Here is a 26966-nt window from a genome sequence, read left to right on the forward strand (position 1 = left end):
ATCCCTGTACCTTGTTACTTCTAGCAACCACAACATTTTAACATTCGTTGAGTTTGTAGTAGTCCTTAAGATAGCTCTTAAATTTTTTCCATTCTTCTTCCACCATCTCTTTACGTTGGTCACGGATTCTGCCTGTCATCTCAGCCAGTGTCATATAGTCCATCACTTTCATCTGCCATTCTTCCAGAGTAGGTAAATCTTGTGTCTTCCAATACTTTGCGATGAGTATTCTTGCTGCTGTTGTGGCATACATAAAGAAATTTCTATCTTTCTTTGTCACCAATTGGCCGACAATGCCCAAGAGAAAGGCCTCTGGTTTTTTGGAAAATGTACATTTAAGTACCTTTTTCATTTCATTATAGATCATTTCCCAGAAGGCCTTTATCTTCGGGCATGTCCACCAAAGGTGGTAAAAAGTACCTTCAGTCTCTTTACATTTCCAACATTTATTATCGGGCAAATGATAGATTTTTGCCAGCTTGACTGGGGTCATGTACCACCTGTATACCATTTTCATAATGTTTTCCTTTAAGGCATTACATGCCGTAAATTTGATACCGGTGTTCCATAACCATTCCCAGTCATCTGACATAATGTTGTGTCCAACATCCTGCGCCCACTTAATCATAGCAGATTTAACTGTTTCATCCTGTGTGTTCCATTTCAACAGCAAGTTATACATTCTAGATAAATTCTTAGTATTGGGTTCTAGCAATTCGGTCTCTAGTTTTGATTTCTCCACTTGGAAACCGATTTTCCTATCCTGTTTAAAAATTTCCATTATTTGGCGATATTGAAACCAATTTTCTACTTTGTGCTTCAATTTCTCCTGACTTTGTAGTTTAACCTTGTCTCCATCCTGTTCTAAAATTTCCCAATACTTCGGCCATCCGACCTCCATATTGAGTTTCTTCACTGCTTTAGCCTCCACTGGTGACACCCATCTAGGGGTTTTATTTTCCAATAAGTCTTTGTATCTTATCCAGACATTAAATAATGCTTTTCTAACAATGTGATTTTTAAAGGTACTGTTAACCTTGTCATACCAAAGATATGCATGCCAACCAAAAGCATTATTGAAGCCTTCCAGATCCAAGATGTCTGTATTCTCGAGGAGCATCCATTCTTTCAGCCAGCAAAACGCTGCTGCCTCATAGTACAATTTTAGGTCCGGCAGGGCAAAACCCCCTCTTTCTTTAGCGTCAGTCAATATTTTGAATTTAATTCGGGGCTTTTTGCCCTGCCAGACAAATTTCGAAATGTCTTTGTGCCACCTCTTAAAACATTCCATCTTATCAAGAATCTGCAAGGTCTGAAACAAAAATAACATTCTAGGCAATACATTCATTTTAATTACTGCAATTCGGCCTAACATTGACAGTTTCAGATTTGACCATATTTCTAGATCTTTTTTAATCTCTGACCAACATTTTTCATAATTGTCCTTATACAAATTAACATTCTTAGGTGTTAAATAAACCCCTAGGTATTTGACTTTCTTAACCACTGTCAAACCTGTTTCCTCCTGAAACTTCTCCTTTTCCATATCTGTTAGGTTTTTCCCTAAGACTTTAGTTTTTTGCTTATTCAACTTAAATCCAGCCACCTGGCCAAATTGTTGAATTATTTCTAAAACCCTTTTCGTACTAGTGTTTGGCTCTTGCAAAGTCAATACTAGGTCATCTGCATACGCTCTTAACTTGTAGTGTTTAGCTCCGACCTGCACACCTTTGACCTGCTGGTCATTTCTTATCATATTCAGCAACACCTCCAGAACCGAAATGAAAAGTAATGGGGAAATTGGGCACCCCTGCCGAGTTCCTTTTTCTATCTTAAGTTCCTCAGTCACAACATTATTTACAATCAGCTTAGCTTTTTGTTCGGAATATATTGCAGCCATACCATTCTCAAAACCCTGGCCTACCCCCATCCCATGAAGATTCTTCCTCATAAAACTCCAAGAGATATTATCAAAGGCTTTCTCCGCGTCCACAAAGATCAATACTGCTTGAGTGTTTATATTCACCTCCAGCTTTTCCAAAATGTCTATTACATTCCTTACATTGTCCGCTAGGTGTCTTTTAGGGAGAAAGCCTGCTTGGTCTTTATGAATCTTCTCCATCAAAACTCTTTTAAATCTTTTTGCCAAAATGTCTGCAAAAATTTTGTAATCCACATTAAGGAGTGATATCGGGCGGTAGTTCTTGAGTTGGGTCTTTTCAGTCTCTGACTTTGGTATGAGTGAGATATATGCCTCTTTCCACGATTCAGGTGCCCTTTTTCCTTCAAGGATCTCATTACAAACTTCTCTTAATGGTTGAATCAACCATTCCTTCAACGATTTGTAGTATCTAGAAGTCAGTCCATCTGGTCCCGGAGATTTGCCCAATTGCATATTCTGAATGGCAGCCTCTACCTCTTGTTCTGAGATTCTCTGGTTCAAGTCCATCTTACTTTGCTGAGAGATATTTTGTAATCCATATCTTCCAAGGAATTTGTCTATATCTTCTTCATTTTGCGGGCCTTGGGTGTAAAGTTTTTTGAAGTAACTTAGAAAGCAATTTCTAATTTCATTAGGTTTAGATATACTCTTTCCATCAACCTCTAGGCTTGTAACTGTATTTAGTTTCTGCCTTTTCTTCAATTGCCATGCCAAAAGTTTACCGCATTTATTTGCTGATTCAAAAGTCTTTTGTTTCATTTGCTTTATCTTCCATTCAATCTCTTGGTTCATCAATTCCATATATTGAGTTTGATATAACTTAATCTCTCTTAAAATGTCCTGAGACTTTGGTTTTGTTCTTAGTTTCCTCTCTCCTTCCTTTATCATTTCCAAGATCTTCTCTTTTTTCTCATTTTGTTTTTTCCTCTTTATTGAATTTTGTTGAATCAAAAATCCTCTCATAACAGCTTTACTTGCGTCCCAGATCACTCTTTTCTCCACGTCAGTCCTCAAATTTATTTCAAAATAGTCTTTTAAGGTCTTTTGGGCCTTCGTGAGAATCTCCTTATCTCGAAAGAGGGTGTCATTCATTCTCCATCTAAATTGACCGGTTATTGTGAGTTTCATCTCCATCTTCACGGCGTTATGGTCGGAGCAAGTTTTTGGGCAGATTTCCACTTTCTTAATCTTTGGAGCCAATCCACTAGTAACCCAGATTTGGTCAATTCTGGTCCAGGTCATCATTGCTTGGGAGAAGAAGGTTCCCTCTCTCTCCAGAGGGTTCCTTGTTCTCCAAATGTCTATCAAGTCCATGTTTTCTGTCATTTCGAAAAAAGTCTTGGGGAGTCTCCCTTCTTTAGTGACTGTTAGTCTTTGTGCCTTGTCCATATTAGTGGAGACCACGCCATTCATGTCTCCCATGATTATCATATTATAATCCAGATAGTCCGTCAAAGTTTCATGAAGTCCCTTAAAGAAGTCAGATTTGCCTTCATTTGGTGCATAAATTCCAACAACTAAAAGTTTTTCTCCTTGTACTTGTATCTCCACAGCCAGATATCTCCCTTGTTCATCTTTAAATATCATTTTTGGAGCCCATTTCTCCTTCACATATATTACCACTCCCCTCTTCTTAACTTTGTCTGATGAGACAAATTCTTGTCCTAACCTTTTATTTGTGAGTAATCCTAACCTTTTTATTTGTGAGTAATACACCACTGCACTCCCTCAAAGCTCTTACCACCTCTTCCTCGTCGTCGTCTTCTGCCAAGAGAGTTCCCAATGCTGATGGCTTGGGAGTGGCAACTTTGAAGAAACCACCCTTGTCCTCAAGAAGACTGCAAGAGAAAAAGACAGAAGGAAAAGGAGAGTGGGAGTGATGCAGTGGTTAACGGACCAGAACCCTGGGAGACCAGAGTTCAAATCTCTACTCAGTCCTGAAGCTCATTGGGTAGTGCCTACCTTACAGGGTTGATGTGGGGGTTAAATGAGGGAGTGGGGTAGTGCTAGCGCTGATGTCAATGAATGGAGCAGAGGGGTGTTGAGAATTCCATTCCTCCCGTACTGCAGATGTGTGTGGGATTGTTACATGTCACATGTCTGTTTACATTCCAGCACTGATTGTGGGAGTCTTGTGAGATGAAATTGAGATATGCTGTTTCCGCTCTGTATAGCTTTAGTTTTTTGCCGCCCTCTCTCCGAGGAAGAAAGACAGAGAGAGCAGCCATGTTTTCTTTGTTCTGTTACCTTTGATTTAATTTGCAATAAATTAGGCTTAGATGTTACTACTCAAGGCTGAGCTTCTGTTTTGAACTCTGCTCACTGTGTGCTCATGTCCCTGGATATGGGCCACATCAGTGTGACGGGAGACCCGAGGAATGAATCCCAGGCGACGCTGCAGTTGGGGGGAGGCAACAGGCCTTGGCGTTATCACCCAACAAGGGGGAGCCAGGGTCTTCCTTTGTGCCTTAAACCCCATGTTATTAGGGGGTGGGGGGGAAGGCACGGAAAGGCAAGAGACTCATAATGGGTACAGTTCCCGTCCCCCTCCCGCCCTGGCACAGACCTGGAATCCGCTTCCATGGGGCTGGACGCTGGTCTTGGCTGTGAGGCTCCAGCCAAGTCCTGCTGCTTGTCGGCTACAGCAGCTTGAGAAGTGGGGCCAGCAGTGTGCTGACTTGCCCCACTCTCCTCCTTGCCCTCTGGACCCGTTGTGGGCCCCTCCATTGCAGGGGCCATCTCATCCGCTGCTGGATTTGGAGGTGCCAGAATGGCGGTGTCTATTGTGTCCATTTCACCCTGAGTGCTTGGCCTCTCCTTCTCAATTCTGGCGGAGAGCCTGAGAGGCGGCCTTGCAGCTTGAGCAGAGGCTGCACGTGTTTCTTCAACCGGTGCTTCCGAAGAATGAGCCTCAGGAGCTGCAAAAAGCAGACTGTCTTGGGCTCCTTCGAGAGCGGTGGATGGAGGACTGCTTGAGCTTTCTTTCAGATTAGCCAAAGGAGCGGGGGATGCCACTGGTGCTGGTTCTAGGAGAGAGTTGCTGTGGGGATCCCCATAAAGGGGTACGGCACTTGGCTGCTTCCTTCCCGCAGGTCCTTCCTCCTCGGTGCTGCTGCTCCCCCTTTGCTCCTCCTGACTCTCCAGCAGCTGCAGAGTTGTTGTCTGGAACAAGTAGAGGGGAGGGGGGATTATTTGCCACAAAAACGACTGCAGCCCCTGATGAAAGTACTGTGTAATGGTTGGTCTCTAACCAGGACTCAGGAGACCAGGGTTTGAATCCCTACTCAGCCACACAGGCACAGCTAAGTGACTTTCACTTTGTAGTACCTTAGATACAACCTGTTACAGTGGTGCCTTGCAAGACGAGATTAATTCGTTCTGCGAGTTTTTTCGTCCTGCGGTTTTTTTCTTCTTGCGAAGCACGGTGTCGGAAAAGTTTTGGAAAAGCTTCAAAAATCACCCAAGTCTTCAAAAACCTCAAAAAAGGCTACCACACCGCGTGCTATGAGTTGCTCCTCGAAGTCAAGTCGCAACTGTATTAACGGTTTTAAGAAAAAGGAAACAAACTTGCAAGACGTTTCCGTCTTGCAAAGCAAACCCATAGGGAAAATCGTCTTGCGAAGCAACTCAAAAAACCAAAACCCCTTTCGTTTTGCGAGTTTTCCGTCTTGCAAGGTACCACTGTATTTCTAGAGAGCTGGGCTTCACCCTCTTTGCTGCTCCCATGATTAGTAATATGGGGCTAAATGCCACCCTAATATGTGCAATATTGCAGGGGTCTAGACACTTAGCCTGTGTTTCTTTGGAAATGAGGCACAGTGTAGACTGTGGTGTCATAATGATATATAGTTTATTTACACCTGAGCCTGTAATGGAGGGGGCCCCCAGCATACACTCCAAGAGAGTCCCGTTTTTCCCATTGCTGCAACCTCTAATTCAAACTGTCAGTCTGCATTGTGTTCTGATCCTGCCTCTCCAGCTTGCTGCATTTAACAGACTGAAAGCCTTTTTTCTTTTGATCACACCATAGCCAACTGAAATCCTAAAACTTCCTCCTAACTAAAACATTGGCACTGTCTTCAAACTCACTATCTCAAAGCTCTGGGTGGGGCTTCACCCATCTGCTGGCTGGTAGAGTGTCTGTCTTGCTGATGGCCCATCTTTCTGTCTGCAGCACATACTGTATACTAAAATTGGATTGATAAAGAGGTTAGCATGGCCTCTGCAAATTGGTAAAGTGTTCCATTTTTTAAAGATGTTTAATGTTTGACTATGTTTTATATATGTGTTGGAAGCCACCCAGAGTGGCTGGGTATAAACAAAATAAATCATCATCATCATCATCATCATCATCATCTTCATTATTAGTTCTCTAATGGCCCACCTCTCAAGCGATCTCCTCAACACAGGAAGCTGAGTCCAGCTGTTAAGCGTCTGACTTTCAGTTTCACTCTCCAAGCAGTGATTAAATTCTAACACTTACTAAACCCAGTAGTTATGGGCATCTTGCACCCAAAACTCTGGCACCCAAACTCATGACATTTGGAACCATACAAAAAGGAAGAGAAATGCTAGACCAGTTCACTCAATCTGCATCTTATTCATGTGTCAGGATCCATCTGCCCTGGGCTGTACCTTGATGGCGTTCAGGACGATACCCAGGACCTCCTGGCCAGTATAGGACTCCTCTAAGTTGAACTGGCCCCGCAGGGACTGGAAGACCTCATTCATGATCTTCTTCACCTGGGGCAGGATGATGCCAAAGAGTCAGAAGGCAGGGAAGCAACACCAGCAAGGACAGTGGGCTTGCAAGAGCTTCTGGACAGCCAAATGTGGTGGTGATTTCATTTATTCATTTATTTTACAACCAACATACATTATCTGGATAGCATCCACGTGCCAAGAGATAGATGACATTGCAGTGCTGTTCAGACTAACAGGTAAGAACTCCCGATTGAAGTTACAGAAGTGTGGTTTGCCATTGCTTTTGCTGAATGTGACTAAGATTTCTCTCTACTGCTTGTCCCCCCGCCGCTTTCCTTAACACTTCTTATTTCAAGAGCACTTCAGGGTTTGTTACAGAGAGAGGTTACAGAGTGTGTATTTTTAGGAGATACCTTATTTGTGAGACTGTAAACTGTTTTAAACTGTTGTTAACTGCTGTTGCCTCTGCCAACCTGGTGCCCTTCCAAAAGTTTGGGACCAATTAGGCAAGTCACATTTCACACTGTACTATGGACAGGGAGTCCAGTGTCTCTCTCTACAGATTGTATACAAGGTAAACTCCTACCCAGCTGCCTGCATCGAATTTTTCAGGGTCCTCCAGCCTTTGACAACATGTAATTTATGAGTTGCTTTTTCAGCTAACGCTAAGCTCTATATACAGTAATGCAGTTCAGTCTCTGCATTACTACACAGCATCACACTGGTTCACAGCACAGATGTGTAACAAGCTTGTGGGACACATTAGAACCGCAGACCCTCCATCAAGATGTTTTAAGAGAGCCCCACTGACCTTGCCTTTCACAGGCTCTGGCTGTTCCTGCTGTGGTGACAGCTTCTCGTTCCCTGAGCTTCTTGTGGTTTTAAGCAGGGAAAGCTAGAAGGAAACCAGCATTAACTAAGTGGTGGTCTGCAGACCACAGTTCAGGAGCCCTTGTAATAAACAGTAAGCAGAGAGACCTATGGCAGACATGAGAACCCAGCAGAGTGAGCAGAGGTGTTCCAAGGATAGGTGGCTCCTGCCCATTGAGGTGGGTAGGGCAGAAGGCAAGGAGTCCAATGACAGGCAGAGCCACATCCTGATTGGCTGTAAGGAAGAAGGCAAGCCAGTGGTGGCTGGGTGAGGGCAGTGCCCTGTTTGCCTAATAGACTAGACTCCACTGACTATCACTTCTTGGGGGCCGCCTGCCAGGAGTAAAAGTAGGTGGAGCAACACACGTTAATTTCCCCACTTGTCCCTTTCAATCCTCCCTTTAAGAATGAAAGAGGAAGCCCAGCCAGATGGGCGGGGTATAGATTCTTTCATCATCATCATCATTATTATTAGATCTTCCAGGGAGGCAAAGAACAGTCAAGGGTGCAAAGCTGTGAGGGAAGGGGAGGGGTGTGGCACTGGGATAATCCTAAGGGTCAGAGAGAGTTTTCCAGGGAGCCACTTCTGGCCTCGGGTGATGACTTTTGCCACCCCTGGGCACTACCTTCTCCAGATTCTCCTTCTTAATGCGGAGATCAGCCAGCTCCTCTTCCAGGGCTACCACCTTCTCATCCAACTTCTCCCCACTCAGCTTCTCCTCATGGTATCTGCTTTTCATGACGTCAGACGATTTCTGAAGTTCTGTGGAGGTGGGCCACAGAGCCGGTTACAATGCATGTCCTTGTTTCCATCCACTGCTGTAGCTAAGCCTAAGTAAAGCGCCATCTGCACTATATGCGTCAAACACTCACAGCTTCCCAGAAAACATTCTGGGAAATGGGAACATTCTCTTAAGGGTGCTGAGGGGTGGTGGGAGACCGGAGACAGCTACAATTCCCAGACTGTTAAACTATGCTGGAAATGGCCACTTAAGCAGGGCTCTCAACTTCAACACAACTATTGGCAGCTGGAATGAACCACACTTCCCAGGATTCCTTGGGAGAAAGCCATGACTGACTGCAGTGGCCATGATAACGCTGTATAGCGTGGATGGGGCCTCCGTGTAACTTTAAAGACATACAGGTGAAACTTGAAAAATTAGAATATCATGGAAAAGTTCATTTATTTCAGTACTTCAACTTAAAAGGTGAAACTAATATATGAGATAACTCATGACATGCAAAGCGAGATAGGTCAAGCCTTTATTTGTTATAATTGTGATGATCATGGCGTTTATAGACATATCTCACTCTTACACTGCTCTGCTCTTGCATGCAGGGCAAGGAAGGTGCAGAATATGCACGAACCCATTTTCTATTATGTTACATTATGTTATTGTTTGTAAGCTGGAGATTCATTTCAACAAAAAGGAGCATAGAAAAACAATCAATCAAGTTTGCAGAGATCAGAAGCTTGCCTTTTTTAAACAGATGGAATTAAAGTCAAGAGTCTTTTTGGAGATTGTGTGTCTGAGTTTTTAACAGCTACACTGCAGGAGGCCCTAAGGAGCAGGACCTCCAGAGATTGCTGGACTCCAACCCCATCATCCCTGGCTACGCTTGCTGGGGCTCATGAGAGGTGAAGGCCAGTAATACTTGGAGGACCACAGGCTCCCTACCCGCAAGCTAAAGAATTTCCTAGGATGATAAAACTACTCTGCATGTGCTTGGATAGTGCTCTTCTGCCATTTCAGCGCCTCCTCTCAGCTTCCCTTACCTGCCAGCTGTGCATGCAGTCGGCTGACCTGGGCTCTCTGCCTCTCCGACTCTGTCAGGGCTTCATTCAGTTGGGAGTGGAGATCTATCTCCTGCTTCTGATGACGGGTCAACTCCAGCTGGAGCTGGGAGATCTGCGCCGTGGCTTCCGCTAGCTCCTTGCTGATCCTGACCTGCAATGCAAAGGAGCAGAAGAGATAGGAGAACATATGGGGAAGGAGAGCCCACAAGACCTTTCCTGGGAGGATGCAAGAGCTGTGCTTTTGGAGGGTCCCAAATGCTAAGAATGAGTCTCCCAGAAAACACCCTGAAGAACTGGTCTACTGGCAAGGCTATGAGGAGCAGGGGGAGGCAGAAGCCTTGGGCTTTTTAGTTAGGTCAGGAGAAAGCATGCACGACAAAGGTGCATAAAATGGAGAGCAGAAAAGGATTCCCCAGAAAATTCAGGACAGACAAAATAAAGGACATCTTCACACAGCAGAGCTCTCTCCCACAAGATGGAATGAAGGCCAAAAAGGTGGATGGCTTTAGCAGCAGATTAGACAAAACAATGGGGCAGGAAAAGCTATACACAGCCAGCAGCCACAAGGGCTAGGGTCTCCCTCCACTGTTGGAGACAGCATGCTGTTCCTGGGAATTGCAAGTGGGGTGAGTGCAGATCCTGCTTGTAGGATTCACATCTGGTTGTGAGAATAAGACAGGCTTTGGGCCTGATCCAGCCAGGCAAAAGCACTCAAGGAGGGTGCAATGTAGGACTGGTGAGGGTGCGTGGCTTGGAAGGAGTTTTGAGGGCCAGGCACATAGGCCTGGAAGGTGGCCTTTAGTCCAGGGGCCTGGAGTCCCCCCACCCCTGATTTAGAAAAACCCATTGTCACTGAAGCCGGTATGCCAAGGCACAGAGAGGCTTCGCAACGAGAGACACCTGCAGAAGGCGTGGGGTTTTCCCCTGCTAAAAGTATGAAATGGTTGACCTGGAAAGTATGAAAGGAATAAGGAAGTGCTCAGGTGATCAGGACACCCAAGGACAATGCCTCACCTGGTCCCACCCCTGATCCAGTGGCGGCATGTGCTAGAGAGAAAAGCGGCGACAAGGAGAGGAGAGTTAACACCACTAGAAGCAAGAACAGCAAGAGGGGAGAAAGTTTTATCAAAAGAGGCAATGGCATTCTGGGTTAAGAGCACTCTGCTTATTCTGTGGTCCAAGCGCTGATTATATCTCTCAAAATCCAAAGAGACTCAGGTTAAGATGCATGGAAGATCCCTTAATGGCAGGGTTTGCACGCTGATGCCCAAGCAAGAACAAGCCACAGCAAACCTGGACTTGCATGCTCTCCCCTTACATCTCCTCCTCTCATGCGGCCAGGAACCCTGACACTTGTGCCCAGCCATGGTTTGCTGTGTTGCCTGGGACAACGAGCTGCAGCTAACATCAACTATGGGTAATATCAAACACACCAACTTCAAATGTTTGTTTCAATAAGCTAACTTCAGAAACTAATTCTGCTTAACATTAATGGCTGTTCTCAGTCCAGAAAACAGAGGAAGCAGCAGTTACCTAGAAGTGGAAACTCTCACACCCTTCTTCTTGGCTGCATAGGAGGAAGTGAGGGGGATATTCACTGTCCTTGCTCACGTCATCCCAATCCACAGTTCAGCATGGCATGTGAATGCAGCCAATGAGAACTTACTGTAGACTAATGTATTGCATTTTTTCCCTTACCCACTCTGTTAGATTTTAAAGGGACATTCTGTTGTTCTCTCATATTCAACCTGAGTTGCTTTGCAAAGGATTACCTGAAGCTTATGAATCTTTTACCTGTATGTGCATGTATACCTAGCCAGTCGTTTGTTCTATTTTGTTGTTGCTGCTGCTCAGAAATGTAACTTCTTTCTGGCCTGCAGGCAAAGGGGAATTGTGACCTGCACTAGCGATTGTGAACTCCTGGGATAGCACTTGCCCTCCCCACAGCCTCAGTCACTTGGCCTTCCTGTTGTGGCTGCCACACTGCCAGGGCTTACCTTCTCCTGTTCAGCATGTAGGACCCTTGCCTGGGTGTGCTCCATGGTCCTCTGCAGTGAGCTGTTGCTCTGCTCAGATAACAGGTTGCTCTGCTCCACATAGCTGGGGGAAGAATTGTTTTTTACACACGTGAATCAAGGCAGTATCATATGTAGATCTCACTTTTGAAAAGCCACCCTAGGAGAGCTTCTATCCTTTATATCAGAATCAGAATAGTTCTTATTTCATGTTCCATCTTTCCTCCAAGGAGCTCAAATACTGGTATATAGTTTTCCTCCCTTTTTTATCTTCACAAGCCTGTGAGGTAGCTTAGGCTGAGAGAGTGTGACTGGCCCAAGGTCACCTTCAAGGCAGAGTGGAGATTGGAACCCTGGTCTCCCAGATCTTACTCTGACAGACCCTCTTATCTGCCACCCCACACTGGCTATATTCCTGTAATCCTCTATTTGTCCATCCAGCCCAGTACTGTCCACTTTGACTGGCAGCAGCCTTGGGGTGCCTGGGGATTGAGCCAGGCCACCTGAGCTTTAGGCTTCAGCCACAAATACCAGCTGTTTCTCACAGAGCATCAAAAGTGAGCAAGAGTCTCCCTCACCGTTGGTTGCGGTCAATCAGTTCACCAATCTTCTTGTTCTGCTCCTCAATGCGGCTGCTCTTCTCAACGATCTCCTGCTTCAACCTCTCATTTTCCTGTGGCACAAAGAGCAAAACGGAATGTGTCAGAGGCAGTCCTGGCCTCTACAACTCTCACAATCTCCAGCCACAATGTCTTCCCCAACCTCTCTCGGGGACCCAGATTTGAGGAGAGAAATCATTGTGGTCTTCCGCCATGGTCATGGACAGAACATGGGCAGTTTGGAGCTGCTCCCCTTTAGCAAGCCTCTTAGGTAAACTTTATTTAGTAAGCAAATTGTGAGACAGCTGTACTGCATGAAGCCATGGAAGCAAGATACATGGTAAAAGCAAAATACAACACAGAAATCCAAGCTCTGAGAATGAATAAAATCAGTTTCACAAACTCTGATACAATAAGCCCATCTATTCTACTCAACTTTAAAAAACAACACCATTTCAGCAGGTATAAAACTTGATCTGCATAACTGACATCTCAGGATGGAAAGCCCTCCAAAGCAAGCATGCTTTCAAGAGGCATCTGAACAGCGTCACACTAGGCCCTGGTCTGATTTGGGCTGGAAACTGTCTGGAGCTGCAATACTAAAAGCCCAATTGCTAGTGGAGCCTTAGAGGAACTGGAACAGAGGAAGCTCCCTTAGCTCAAGCCAGATAGTTGTGTGTATCCAGCTCAGTGCAGCCTACAACAGGGGCAAAGAACCTCTGCCAGTCCAAAGGCTGCCTTGCCTCTGGATCAACTGTCCAGGTGTGGGCGGGGCTAGGGACAAAAGTGGGTGGAGCAACAGATGTGGCTATAATACAGGAGACTAGAAGTCTCTACACCGATTGCTCCACATCCAGGCTAGCAACAAAGACACTTCCAGCTGGCCAAAAGAACTCAAGGAAGGTGCAGAGCAGGAACAGGGAAGGACAGGGCAGCATCTGTGCCCAAGGCTCCCCACTGACTGGCAGGGTCTCCTCCAGGGTTTCAGGCACAGGGTCTCTCTCAGCCCTGCCAGGAGACACCACTGGGGCTGTACCTAGGACCTTTTGCCTGCGAATCACATGCTCTGCCGCTTAGCTGTGACCCTTCACCTGAAGGTAAAAGCAAGGTTCTAGTCTTCATGCTCTCAAGTAGACAGGCTCTTTACCTGCAGGATACGCTGGATGTTACTCATGATCATAGAGGTTTCCATGGTAACAGAAGAGACGCCTGGCAGCAAACCGGGGCCAGAGTTTTGCTTCCGTAGTTCCTCCAGCTGCAAGGGATGTGGGGAGAGAAAGGAGATGCAGCTTGAAGCATCAGCACATGGGAGAGAAGAAGCCAGATCAGGCCTGGGCCCTTTGAGCTGCTCACTTGTTTGCCAAGGAGAGAAACTGCCGGGAGCACAGGAACCTGGCTCAGTATCAGACCACTGGGTCCATCTAGCTCAGTGCTGTCAACACTGGCGGGCAGCATCTCCCTGGGTTTTCAGACTGGGGAGTCACCCAGTCCTTCCTGGAGACGTCAGGGAGCTAACATGGAACCTTCTGCATGCAAAAAGGTGCTCCACCACCTAGCTGAAGCAACTTCCCTCGTCCCAAACCTCCCCCCCCATCAGAGATTAAAAAGACAATTCACAAGCCTACTATAAAAACAGCTAGATACAGTTCTCCAAACAGTATGAAACGGAAGCAAAACCTGAAGGTAGACTGATTTATTATTTCAGAAAATGTATATACTGCCTGATATATGTATTTTTTAATGAAGATAAAACGCCAAAGTTGTTTAAAAGCCTTAAAACAGTTGAACAACAACTATCAATATGAGGCAGGCACCTTCACTGTACCGGCAACTCCCCATCTGTGGGCGCACCAGTTTTGGCCCTGCAGGGGTGTGGGGCAAGCTGACATGCACAGTGCCTCAGAACGCAAACCCCGTGTAAATGGAGAACCGCCTGTACCCTTTTCGGCACATGCTTCTTTAGATTTCTAGAATGCTGATAGGTTTCTAGTTTATCGCTGGTTTTAATTTTTTGAGTATTTAAATTGTTTTTACTAATAATTCTATTGTTTTATTCTTTTGGTAAAGTGCTTTGAGTTTTTTATGAAATAAAATAATCAACAATACAAAACCAACACCTCAGGGGAGGGAGCTTTTCAGCCCACTGGAAAAGCCTGTTGCGAGAAAAACACCTTCCTATTGTTTCTGGAAAGTGCTAGCAAGGCAGTTCTTAAGCAGCTTCCTATCCTGAAAGTTCTGTATTACCTTGACTGACAGCTGGTCCATCTTGTCAGCCACCTTCCCAACGGCCAGGCGGATCTCTGTGTTCTGCTGCCGGGTCTCTGTCAGCAGGAATGAACCAAGGTCTCCAGCTGCTGTGACAGGAAAGAAGACTTTGCAAGGTTGTGTTTGTTATTGTTGTTTCAAAATGAGACTGCCAGCAGAAGCAAATACAGTGGTACCTTGGGTTCAGGTTACAGATTCCGCTAACCCAGAAATAGTACCTCGGGTTAAGAACTTTGCTTCAGGATGAGAACTGAAACCGCGCAGCAGCAGCGGGAGGCCCCATTAGGTAAAGTGGTGCTTCAGGTTAAGAACAGTTTCAGGTTAAGAACGGACCTCCCGAACGAATTAAGTACTTAACCCGAGGTACCACTGTAGAAGTGGACAGGGCGGGACAAGAGGGGTCACACCAATAAGAAAGGGCAGGGAGAAAAGAACACAGTTGTCCTTGAGCATCTTAACAAGCAGCCGTGAATCTTCTAGGGTGGGGGACTATAAGGCAACTTAGCTGCCTCTTCCCAGCTTTTAAACGGCTGGAATAAGGCAAAAGGAAATGCTTCTTCACACAGTGCAGACTTAAACCGAGCAACTCTCTTCTGCTGGAGGCAGTGATGGCCACCACTTGGATGGCTTTAAAAGAGGATTGGACAAATTCACGGAGGAGGAGAAGGCTATTGATGGCAACTAGCCATGAGTCCATGTTCCGACTTCACAATTGGGGGCAATAAATGCTTCTGAATACCAGCTGCTGAAAAGCACAGGAAGGGAAAGGTGCTCAGATCCTGCTTGTGGGTTTCCCACAGGCATAATGATTGGCCACTGTAAGAAGAAAATGCTGGACTACATGGGTCACTGGCCTGATCCAGTAGGCTGTGATGCTCTGAACAGGGGGATTTCTAACTTGAGTTAATGCTCAACAGGTAGGATTTCATTTCCTGGGCTACAGAGGCAGATGCTCAAGATTCCCTATCCGTACCAGTTTGGGAAATATGGGTGTCTTAATTAATCCTGGTGAGTCACCATTGCTTTCTCTTATTATTTATTGTTTGCTTTCTTCATATATGGCAAGCCTGCTACCAGACCTTTGGGTTGTCAACAATGTTAATAAAGGGGTTTGCTTTTTTAAAAAAGTTAATGTTTGGAAGCAGCTCCCAAAGCTACATAGTGCACAGTTTGAACATACCTTGGAAAGGAGCTGGGCACAACCCAACAGGCTGGAGCTGGGAAACTGCGGCACTCACTTGGGGGTAAGCATATGGCATCCCTGCATAAGGCTGAGAACACAGGTGGGGGAGGGAAAGGAGAGTCAGGTGACTTGTCACACTGACCAAACAGACGGCAACAAGGTCCCCCATTAAAACAGCAGGATTGCTTAAGCCTGCTCTCAAGGGCTAGAAGACCCAAAGGCCAAGGACTGCAAGGGATCCTCTCCTGCAAAAGGCAATGATGGACAACCATTTGGATAGCTTTAAAAGAGGATTGGGCAAATCCATGGGTAGGCGCCTATTGATGGCTACTGGCCTCGACAGCTAATGGCTGGAAGAAGGAATGCTTCTGAATGCCGTTGCTGGAAACTGGAGGAGGGGAAAGAGCTCTTGCATGCAGGCACTGTTTGTGCACTTTGCACTGGGGCATCCAGGTAGCCACTGAGAACTGGTGCCCCTATCTGAACAGGATGCTGGGCAAGATAGGCCATTGGCCTGATCCAGCAGAGGTTCTTCTTACGTTCTTCTAAAGATCATCCAATATATAGAAGATCCCCGCTGGATTTGGTGGAAACTACCTCAGCACTGCCAAGGTAACAAACTGCTTCCCTCCAACCCAATGCAATGGATGCTGCCAGCTCTTAATCTAGCGCTTTTGGGATTTGCACCGAAGGGCTATTACCTTCATGGTTATGCTGCACCCTCCCTATTTTGCAAATGAAGACCTGACACTGACAGAAAAGGATGAGGAAACTTAGTCAAGCCTGCTAGTCGCATGAACCTGTCTTGAGCAAACCAGGGAACAGAGCATGATGTTGTGGCTCACCTGGCAGCCTATGAAAGAACCTTTCCCTGCCTACAAAGGACTCCTTACCTGACAGTTTTGAGGGGTTCTTGAAAGAGGTGGGTGTGGCTGGGGGGCAGCAGGCGGCTGGAGCCCCGACACAGCTGGATGAGGAGCTAGGAAGAAAGCAGAGGCATCAGCGTTGCCCATCTCAATACAAGCAGTCCATCATCATCGTCATCATCATCAACATGTTTGTCTCTATTTCCACCCAAAGGAGCCCAGAAGAGTCAGCACACAAACAGATCAATTCAAGCATCTAAACACAATGCCAGTGACCGATGCAGACTCTGCTCAAGCTGATCTACAGCAAATGAAGGACACTGCTCCCCCCATCCCCACACATCCAGATTTCCTCCGCTTTCCATGCACAATCATCATGCTGGCTTCTGGGTTGTGTCCAACTAAATTCTACTGAGTAGAGCCACTGCACTCAAGAAGAACCCTGCCAGATCAGGCCAGTGGCCCATCTAGTCCGGCACCCTCTTCTCACAGTGGCCAACCAGGTGCCCCCATGTTGTTGTTGTTTAGTCGTTTAGTCATGTCCGACTCTTCGTGACCCCCTGGACCAGAGCACGCCAGGCACTCCTGTCTTCCACTGCCTCCCGCAGTTTGGTCAGGCTCATGTTTGCAGCTTCGAGAACACTGTCCAACCATCTCGTCCTCTATCATCCCCTTCTCCTTGTGCCCTCCATCTTTCCCAACATCAGGGTCTTTTCCGGGGAGTCTTCTCTTCTCATGAGGTGGCCAAAGTACTGGAGCCTCAACTTCACGATCTGTCCTTCCAGTGAGCACTCGGGGCTGGTTTCCTTAAGAATGGATACGTTTGATCTTCTTGCAGTCCATGGGAATCTCAAGAGTCTCCTCCAGCACCATAATTCAAAAGCATCAATTCTTCAGCCATCAGCCTTCTTGATGGTTCCGCTATCACTTCCATACATCACTACTGGGAAAACTATGGCTTTAACTATACTGACCTTTGTTGGTAAGGTGATGTCTCTGCTTTTTAAGATGCTGGTGCCCCCATGGGAAGCCTGCAAACAGCACCTGAGCGCAAGAGCCCTCTCCCCTCCTGCGGTTTCCAGCCACTGACAGCCCTCTCCTCCATGAACTTGCCTAACCCTCTTTTGAAGCCACCCAAGTTGGTGACCATCACCAAGGCACAACAAGGGAACACACTTTTTACCTTGCATTGCCCACTGAGGAGGGGCCATTGGACGGTAGTCGTTCAGACAGAAGGTTGAAAATTCTTGAATGACATGCGGCTCCTGAAGAAGACAATGCACAATTAACCCTCCTGGGAAGTGGAAAGGGACCCTGGAGGCTTCAAATCCCACATTAACGAGAGAGAGGCATGCCAGAACATTTGTAGCTATGGGTTTTTTTTAATACGTTGTAAGATGCTTTGAGCATTGTTTTAACTTGGGAAAGGCGACATACAAACAAAATGATTGATGATCCTTACAAGGCTTTCCCTCAAATTAAGATTCAGACCCAACACCAGTTTGGGGTGACTACTAGATCTAGGGAGGGCAAGACCCTCAGTTTCATGCAAAGGGCCCCAGGTTTGATACCCGGTAGGCAGGGAATGCCCCCTGTCTGAAACCCTGGAGAACCAGGTAGGTTTGTAATTAAGTTAAAAAAAAGAAGGGCCTCCCTTCCTTCAGGGAAAATAAAAGTGGTTTACAAGCTCATACAACAGCTTAAATTTCATTTAGATTTCCAATCTTCCTGCATTAGATATCTTCATGGTTTCCTAAAAAAAGAGAGAGATTCCTCTTCCCATATCATGGGATGCATCCAGTAAAACAACCTCTCATACCCTTTCAAAGCCTAACAGTGGGATTTCAAAATGGTGGTGAGGGCTGTCACATCCCCTGGGCAGGATTAAGCCAAGGGGACCAGAGCCCAACCAAGATCCCCTAAGAGAAAGCAGCTGGTTTGTCCTTCTCTTACCCCCCACCTCGCCCTGTGGCTTCCTTTGTGTGCCTGACAATGCATGTCAGATGCTCAGTACTTAGGCCTTAGTTAAGGGCATATCAACCAGCTGAAAATGACGGCAGAACTGAGATAAATTCAACAGAGTAAATAATTTTTGATGGGTGTAAAAGTGGAAAACTGGTTTGAATGGTATACTAAAATATGCAGGAATGTATAATATATAAAAAGAACCATGGAAGGAGAAGGGAAGTGACTGGATATTTTACAGTTTGTAAAATGTTTATTTTGAAATGCAAAATAGAAAACTTAATAAAATTATAGAAAAGGGCACAGCAACCTTCACCAACCTGGGGCCCTATAGGTGTAACGGACTACAACTCCCATCAACCCCCAGCCAGCATGCCCTCTGATAGGAAACGGGAATGAAATATACAGATAATCAACTAAGATGCTGTAAACATGCACACCCATACGGGGGGGCCTTACATTTATAGAACCTTCCAATGTGTGGGTGGGTGGGGGGGGGGTTCCTCATGAACACACCATTTCCTTGCTACATTTTCACTCTAAAACTATTAATGAAAGAACTTTAAAACTGCATTATTATTTTTTAAAAACCACTTAGAAACCCATCTCAGAAGTCTATGCAAGCACAATATCAAATGTTAATTACTCGTGGTTACTGATGATATGCATTTCCTGTGACACACCGTATTTTTCCGTGTATAAGACTAGGTTTTTTTCTCTTAAAAATATTGTCAAAAATTAGGGGGAACTTGTACACGGATACATCTCCCCCCATTTTCTTAAAACATGGGAGCGTCTTATAGACGGAAAAATACTGTATCTTTATTACGTGGGAGCTTTTATTTAAAAAATATATCACAGGATCAACAGGGAATGGTAACCTGAGTTTCTCAAAAAATGCTCACCAATAAGGATCCCTCTCTCTGTGAGAGGACCAAGCTACTTCTCATTGCTTTGGTCACATTCAACAGGAAATATACAATCAATAGGCAGATTTGGCTCCAATGGGGACTTACCGCTAGTTGTTCGCTAATAGAGCTTGATTTGGCACGCACAGCTGGCTCCCTGCAGTAGGGAAGGGAGGGAGTTAACAAACCTGAGCACAGTATGAAGAGTCTGTTAAGGGGTAGGATACTCAAGTGGCCTTTGGGACTCTGCCTCGGCCAAGCCCCTCACCTACCTCACCTCATTACCTCCCCAAGGGAGCTTGAGCCTGGCTGGAATGTGTCCTTGAACTGTGACAGTGCATCTTGCTTCCCTGGACAGGGAGAGGTGTGTGCAGAAAGAAGCCCCACATGGAGTATTTTCTGGCTGCACAGAAGGCAGGAGCAGCATCTGTTGCTCTGTCCACTGGAGCCCCAGCCCAGCCCTGGAATGTGGCCCCTGCCAGGTTGTCTATGAGACAAGGAGGCCCTCAGGATTCTTTGGAGGAAGCCACAGCTGTTGAAAATGGCATGGCGCTATTTGGAACTTATGATTTATTGTGATTTATTGAATTTGTATACCGGACTTCATCCGTAGATCCCAAGGTGGTACAGTGCAGATGGGGTCTGAGTTATGCAGCTGAGGTTATACAGAGTTAGGATGGGACACCTGGGAGAATGGAAGGCTTCAAAGCTAAGGGCACCCTCAATTTATTTCTCACCCTGGCTTTGGAGCGGGAGTAGGAGGAGTCAGCCAGGCTGGGTCTGTAGCGGGGCTTTCTGATTGTGGTGCTGGTGAAGGTGTGAGGGAGTCCCTGGGGCCCAGGCTCTGTCCGGCGGAGTCAGCACCCTTTGCAAACCTCACCTAAGGGAGCAAAAAAGAGGCATCATGGAGTCTGGTCAAGGCAACCACTGCCTCTATTTGTAGAACTTTATCCAGGCAGTAGACCAACCACCCAACAACCTTCTGAGGTTCTCTTGGTCGCTAACACATTTTGAGGAAGACACACTCACCCGTTTGACTTGCACCTCAAAGGCCAGAGTTGAGTCCGGAGGAATGCGTTCAGCTTCTCCCGAAGACCCGTAAGCCAATGCTGGCGGGACAAGGAGGAACCGCCTACCTCCTCTCTTCATGCCAATCATCCCATCTTCCCAGGCCTTCAAGTTCCAGAAATGGAGAACCAAGCAGAAAACAAGTTTGGGTGACTGCCTTAGCTAAATGCCAGAACCACACAGCCTTCGCCAACCTGATGTCGTCCAGATACCTTGGACTCCGACTCCAATCAGCAGGTGCTGGCTGGGGATGATGGGAGTTGGAGTCCACAGGATCTGTGTGTGTGTCAGGTTGGTAAAGGCTGGTCGAGAGCAGGGCACAGGAATACTGAAAGTTCTCTTGCAGTCTTGAGGAAAGTACTGTAGTTGAAAGCAGGGATGAAAACCATTCCCTCCGGGGAAACCTTCTTGGTGGGGAGGAGCATGCCAGGAGTGGGCGGGGCAAGAGGAGAAAGTGGGAGGGGCAACGAATGTAATTTTTCCCTTTGTACAATAGGCTACCTTAGACACCCACTCACACTCCCCCCTCTGTCTCTCATCCAGGACAGCAAGAGGCAACACTGGAGGTTCAGGACTGTTTTGGTCCAGGCCACAGAGCAGGCCTCCCACTCCAGCAGATCATGGCAGGCGTAGACAAGCTGGGACAGCTACCTGCCTGCCGTTCTTGAGGAAGCCATTTGATCAGGGTTTGAGCTCAAAAAACATCACTGCTATTCAGCCTTCCACACAGCCCGGGCTGCTGAACTCTGCTTAGATGTGGAAGTGGAAGAAAGAATTCTTGCACTGCGGGGGGAAGATAGCGCCATCTTACCTTGATGACTTTGCCAGAGCCTAGCTTCAGACGGAGTAACTTCTCTTTATTTACATTTGAGTCGAAAACCTGTTCCAAAAGTGGAAGGTCGATGAGGTGAAATTACTTTTAATGCGGAAGGTAATAGGTTCACGTTCCGCTACTCCAGTTGCTGAGCCAACAGCAATGAGTACCGAAGGACGGGGCACAGCTCAGGGACACAGACCTGTTTTGCAGGCAGAAGGTTCCAGGTTCAATCCTGGCATCTCCAAGGAAGGTCAGGGAAAGGCTTTTGCTTGGAAGCCTGGAGAGCTACTGCCAGTCAATGTGGGCGATGCCAACCTAGACCAGTGGCCTGATGCAGTGCAAGGCAGCTTTCTATTTTGAATCCCCTACCTAGTGGTGCCTCCCATGTTGCAGATTGGGTAAAATGAGGTTGAGAAATAGGATCTAGTCCTTGGAGACAGGTGTAGCTCAGGGCCTAACAGCATGTGCTTCCCAGGAAGAAGGTCCTGGGTTCCTTCCCCAGCATCCCCAGTTGAGAAAGGGCGGCAAGGCTGGGAAAGGCCTCACCTCTGGAGAGCAAGCAATGCAACCCCCATGGAAAAGCACCAGCTAGAGCTCATTGGGGTTGGGGTCAAATGCACATTGAGCTGTGAAGCAAGCTGGGTGAACCTCACCAAGTCCCTCTCCTGTTTCAGGAGGAATTTCCTTGCAATGTTATTGAAAGGCAAAAAGACGGGGTTGTGGGAGAAAAGGGCTGTATGCAAATTATAAACCAGGAGAGGGAAAGCTGTGGCCATGAAGTGCTGCTAGAAACTTCAACTCCCATCATCCCCAGCACCTGGAGGATGTCACAGAAGTGCCCCATATGCAGTATAAAAACAGTATCAGCCACTCCCTCTGCCAGGTCTCACCTGCCCAAGACTTCCGTTCTGGAACAGCCAGCCTGTAAAAGTGATCTCCAGGGCATCTCCAGTCTCCACTCCTTGGCCGTCTCCAAGAACAAGATCCTGGCACAGCACAGAGTCAGGAGAACGGCTGCTGTTATACTTGGCAATGCACACCTGTGAAGAAGAAGAACCAAGCCCTTTGTGTCATTAGCCTGCATTGTCATCCCCACCTATGCAATCTGGCCCAACGCAGGACTGGCTGAAGACCCCAGGGGCCTGAAAAGGCCCCAACTGGCTACACCACCATTCCTTGCCCTCCCTGGATACTTCTTAGTAGTTGGCAGAGAAAGCATCTGGCGACGGATGCAAGAGAGCTGACCTCCCACAAACACTGGTTCAGTGTCTGCAGGACTGTCACCCCCTACCCCAAAATGCAATGCACGCCTCTGGCACCTGCTTGCTGAAGTCCACAGCCACCATTTCTGATTCAAACATGATGGACCAATTCTGCCTCTGATCATCATAAAATGTGCAGTAGTTGTTGGGCTGCACCTGCGGAAAGAGAAAGGAGAAAGTGGCATTCTGAGCAGCAGACAGCCTCTGCTCAAAACAACTTTTGTCCTGATGGGTCTTGCTAAAGACTTTGGGTTGTGTCCCAATGTTATCCCTACTCAGAGCAGACCCATGAAAATTGATGGACATGATGAATTTGGTGCATTAATTTCAGTGAATCTACTCTGAGCACACACCCACCCACCCACCACACACATCAACGTCTGTAGTGTGTCATGTTTAGAAATGGAAAAATGCTATAGGATTTCGGGGTGGAGGCCTACCCCAAGGGATGTAAGCTACAGTAGGACAGAGGGCAGAATGTCATCTACTTTACTTTGTTACCTCTAGGTAAGCGTTTTAACCATAGAGGGGCCCCTTGGATCTAACACTACTCAAATCTAATGGGTTGCAACAAGCATTAGCCCTACTCAAAGCAGACCCACTGAAATTAATTGACCACAGCTGAGACCTCATATGCAATGTGCATTTCAAACAATATCATACCACCAAAGAATCCTGGGAATTGCAGTTTGCAAAGAGTGCTGAAATGTTGTTGGGAGACGCCCCTACTCCCCTCACCAAAGGGTTACAATCCCCCCCAGTTCTGTACGAAGAGGGACTGACCGTTGAAACAGGAAGATCGCTGGGTGTGACCTTGGGCCAATCACTGCTTCTCAGCCTCCCCCCCCCCCAGGGTGTTTGAGGGGATTAAATGAGGCAAAAAGAGAACCACACATACCACCTTGAGAAAAAGGAAGCATAGAAATGCAAAAAAATAAGCAAAAAGGCAGGCCATTAGGTTTCCAGGATTTTTTTGCATCAATTATTTTTGCTGGCCTTCTGGATGCACAATACCTGGCTTATGCCGAGTGATTTCTATTACAGTGGTGCCCCGCAAGACGAATGCCTCGCAAGACAGAAAACTCGCTAGACGAAAGGGTTTTCCATTTTTGAGCTGCTTCGCAAGACGAATTTCCCTATGGGCTTGCTTCGCAAGACAAAAATGTCTTGCAAGTTTGTTTCCTTTTTCTTAACACCGTTAATACAGTTGCAACTTGACTTCGAGGAGCAACTCATAGAACGCAGTGTACATAGTAGCCTTTTTTGAGGTTTTAAAAGACTTTGGTGATTTTTGAAGCTTTTCCAAAACTTCTTTTGTAGCCATTTGGTAAGTTAAGCTTCTAAAACTTTTTTGGGGGGTTTTGGATTTTGGGTTGGGGTGTTTGGAATTCAAGGACTTGGTGTTGGGAAGGGGTTTGCAAGAATCTGGAAGCTTGTGTTGTTTTTTTCTGCATTTTTATGATTTTCTGTGACCATTGGGCCACTCTGCTGTTTTTTTAAAAAAATTCTGGATTTGAATTTCTGTGTGCTGGGTGGCTGGGGGAACAGTTGGGGAGGGGTTTGCAAGAATCTGGAAGCTTGTGGGTTTTTTCTGCATTTTTATGATTTTCTGTGACCATTGGGCCACTCTGCTGTTTTTTTAAAAAAATTCTGGATTTGAATTTCTGTGTGCTGGGTGGCTGGGGGAACAGTTGGGGAGGGGTTTGCAAGAATCTGGAAGCTTGTGGGTTTTTTCTGCATTTTTCTGATTTTCTGTGACCATTGGGCCACTCTGCTGTTTTTTAAAAAAAATTCTGGGTTTGAATTTTGAAATGCTCTTTACAGTATGTGTAACTTTAAGGAGCACTTAATAAACTCTTGTTGTACCAAATTTGGCTTTGTTTGGACTTTTTTTGACCATAGGAACACATTAATTGTTTTTCAATGCATTCCTATGGGAAACCGTGCTTCGCAAGACGAAAAATTCGCTAGACGAAAAAATTCATGGAACGAATTAATTTCGTCTTGTGAGGCACCACTGTATTACATGAGAGATCTCAAGGCAGCCCCACAGGGTTCCTAGAAGATCTGCTGTCCTTAGCTTCAGCAAGATGCGTTGCATCGTGTAACCTCAGCCTATGCCATGGTCCTTGCAGGTCTTAACACCAAAGCTTACCGTGAATACAAACCAGGCATCAATCCTGGCGGTTGCAATCTGCTGCTGCTTGCTGATGTAAAGAAGCACTCTGTACTGGATTCCACAAGAGACGGAAGGACAGAAGAAAACAGGAGCAAAATTGAGGAATCAAAAACTACGGGGCTGGCTCTTTTCAAAAGCACCTGGAGCTGCTCTTATACCAACAGCCAAATGACATATTAACATATAAATACATCAGAGGTGTTCATCGTAGGAATTGCTTTGGTTGCAGGTGCCTGGCTTAGTTACATGTGGAGTGACTTCGTTACAATGGAGCAGGCGTGGGGAGCCTTTGGTGCTGAGCTACAACACCCATTGGCTCTTGTCAGCATGGCCAGTGGAGAGGGGTGATGGGAGCTGTCGTTCAGCGATATCTGGAGGACCAAAGGCTCCCTACACCTGGAGAAACCAAGGGGTGAGATCTGTCCTTTTCCGCCCAATCAGCTAAACGGGAATGACAGCCCAGTGTTTTATCCTGTCCCCACCACCCTCACCTGCAACAGGGGAGTGGGACAAGGCAATCATACCAGAGTCTTCCTGGAATAAACGCATATGTTTCCTGACATATTTTATCTGTTGCTTGTAAAACACCTGTGAATCCTTTCACAGCAAAGTGGGGCAGAACAAACCACTGAAGAGCTACTGACTGAGCTGAAAGGACAGAGGCTGGAAAAACTGAATCCCTTTTCCAACATAAGCTGCTGAAACCCCCTTCCTTTTTTGAGTGTGGTGGGAACGTTTATTGATTTTTCAAGCCACGACAAAGTTACTGTCTCACCTCCCTCTATCCACTCCGCACACAATACCCCCTAGGCCCTTCTTTTGTCAAGATTCTAGTCCACATGGTTCTAGTTACATAAGAGCACAGGGCCTTGGACTGAATCAAACCACTGGTCTCTCTAGCTCAGGACTGCCTACTCTGACCGGCAGCAGTGTCCCCAGCCCTACCCAGAGGAGCTAGCAATTGGATTTGGGAGCTTCTGTCTGCAAAGTGGATGCTGTGTTGCTGTGTGACAGCCCCTTCCCTGCTGAGAATACTTTTTGTAGAGAAGTGAGGTCAGAATAAGAAAGATGGGAGCTATAACCCTTGTGAGCTGATGAGGCAGAAAGAGACAGGAGCCAAAACAGCACCTTTGCTTTTTCCAGAGTAAGACACCATCAGGAAACCAGGATTCAGACAAAGGGAAGCATTTCCTTAGCCCAACCTACATCAACCTGTTATCCTCCAGATGTTTAGGACCAACAGCAGCTGTAGTCCCAAACATCTGGAGGACAGCAGGTTGGCAGAAAGCCAGGCTACTTCAAGACACCACACCTCCTCCTCTTACCTCCTTGGTTGCATTGCTGCCCACTACAGCTGCTCCATACTTGCCATGTTTCACATATTTCCCATTGGTACTGGAATGAGAAGAGAACACCTCTTAGCTTCCCACAATTGTTGCCACCATGCCAACCCCATGGGTTATATTAAGCAGCTCTTTACAAAGACTTCCCAGGGGTTGTTTAACTCCCATTAGCCCAGGCCATCTGGCCAACAGTGAGGGGCGATGTGGGGGGCGGGCGGTAGCAGCCCAGCAACATTTTATCAGCCCACAAGCTCCTCATCCCAGGAGGTCTCTATCCTCAGTTCAGTTCAGTGTTGGCTGGTGCCTCAATGGGGTGAATGCAGGGAGCCCAACTCTAGGTGGCACCAGAGCCAACGACAAGAAGGGCCAGCTAAGTCTAGGGCTGTCCCCATCCTCCTCCCTGCTGTGCTCTACCATGGCAGCATGGAGACTGAGGGGGAAGAGGAAGCTGACAGGAAGTCCTGCCCTCTGGATCGGTTGGACGTAAGAAGGCAGGCAGGTGGGAGACAGCTGAGGGCAGAATGAGGGGGTGGCATCCTACTGGACCTGCTTTCACTGGCATGGCATAAGGCAATTGAGCCAGCACATTGAGCCAGAGTCAATGATATCCACAGCCTGATTGGCTGGAAGTAAAAAAACAACGGGCAGGTGGGGCCAGGCTGAGGTTGAGTTGGCAGTGCCTCATTCACCCTAATCGACCACCCCCAACTGTTGTTCAGTTCCCCCTCTTTCCAAAGAAGCCAGGCAAGATGGAGAGATGATTGCAAAAGATGTGAGCACAGGACTTGGGTAGCAAGAACACACTGCAGCTCATCCCCTCTACTGTAGTACTCACAACAAATATGCATGAACAGCTGTAGCAAAGAAGACTGACTGAACTGCTGCAGTGGGCGCAGGAGCAGCAGCGGCCGCAGGAGCAGCTGCAGGAGGATGCTTCTGGGTAGACAGACCTGCAGCTGGAGCAGCACATGAGAAGGGTAAGTGCTCTGTTGCAAACAGAGCATTGCTTGCAAATATCATGCCAAGTTAGCTCCCTTGTCTTGGGACCAAGCCAGTTGCTCAGATTAATGAAAAACAGGAAGTTGCCTTGTATGGCGTCAAACCACTGGGTCCATCTACCCCAGTGTGGTGAATACAGACCACCAGCACCTTTCTGGGGGCCCAGGTCAGGGGTCTCTCCCC

The 26966-nt window shown here is 46.8% G+C and overlaps 1 protein-coding gene across 1 annotated transcript in view; it reads right to left on the reverse strand.

Moving 5' to 3' along the window:
• Positions 1-3614: 3614 nt before the first annotated feature.
• Positions 3615-26966, reverse strand: part of LOC308578689 (FK506-binding protein 15-like) — a gene marked incomplete at its 3' end in the record, with an annotated part of 28009 nt that continues 4657 nt past the window's right edge. The window contains exons 3-25 of the mRNA XM_081179161.1: positions 26620-26740; positions 25767-25836; positions 24418-24492; positions 22320-22418; positions 21891-22040; positions 20995-21063; positions 20145-20288; positions 19853-19995; positions 19113-19272; positions 17426-17612; positions 16270-16355; positions 15374-15464; positions 14173-14282; positions 13076-13183; positions 11908-12002; positions 11312-11414; positions 10329-10361; positions 9294-9465; positions 8143-8279; positions 7458-7541; positions 6578-6685; positions 4509-5104; positions 3615-3780 (exon numbers count right to left, since the gene is read on the reverse strand). Coding sequence (XP_081035287.1) covers positions 3615-3780; positions 4509-5104; positions 6578-6685; positions 7458-7541; positions 8143-8279; positions 9294-9465; positions 10329-10361; positions 11312-11414; positions 11908-12002; positions 13076-13183; positions 14173-14282; positions 15374-15464; positions 16270-16355; positions 17426-17612; positions 19113-19272; positions 19853-19995; positions 20145-20288; positions 20995-21063; positions 21891-22040; positions 22320-22418; positions 24418-24492; positions 25767-25836; positions 26620-26740 — 3107 coding nt within the window. The remainder of the gene's footprint in view (positions 3781-4508; positions 5105-6577; positions 6686-7457; positions 7542-8142; positions 8280-9293; positions 9466-10328; positions 10362-11311; positions 11415-11907; positions 12003-13075; positions 13184-14172; positions 14283-15373; positions 15465-16269; positions 16356-17425; positions 17613-19112; positions 19273-19852; positions 19996-20144; positions 20289-20994; positions 21064-21890; positions 22041-22319; positions 22419-24417; positions 24493-25766; positions 25837-26619; positions 26741-26966) is intronic.

This window comes from Podarcis bocagei, assembly GCF_964188305.1.
Source record: "Podarcis bocagei genome assembly, chromosome: Z".
In the NCBI taxonomy this organism is placed as follows: Eukaryota; Metazoa; Chordata; class Lepidosauria; order Squamata; family Lacertidae; genus Podarcis; species Podarcis bocagei.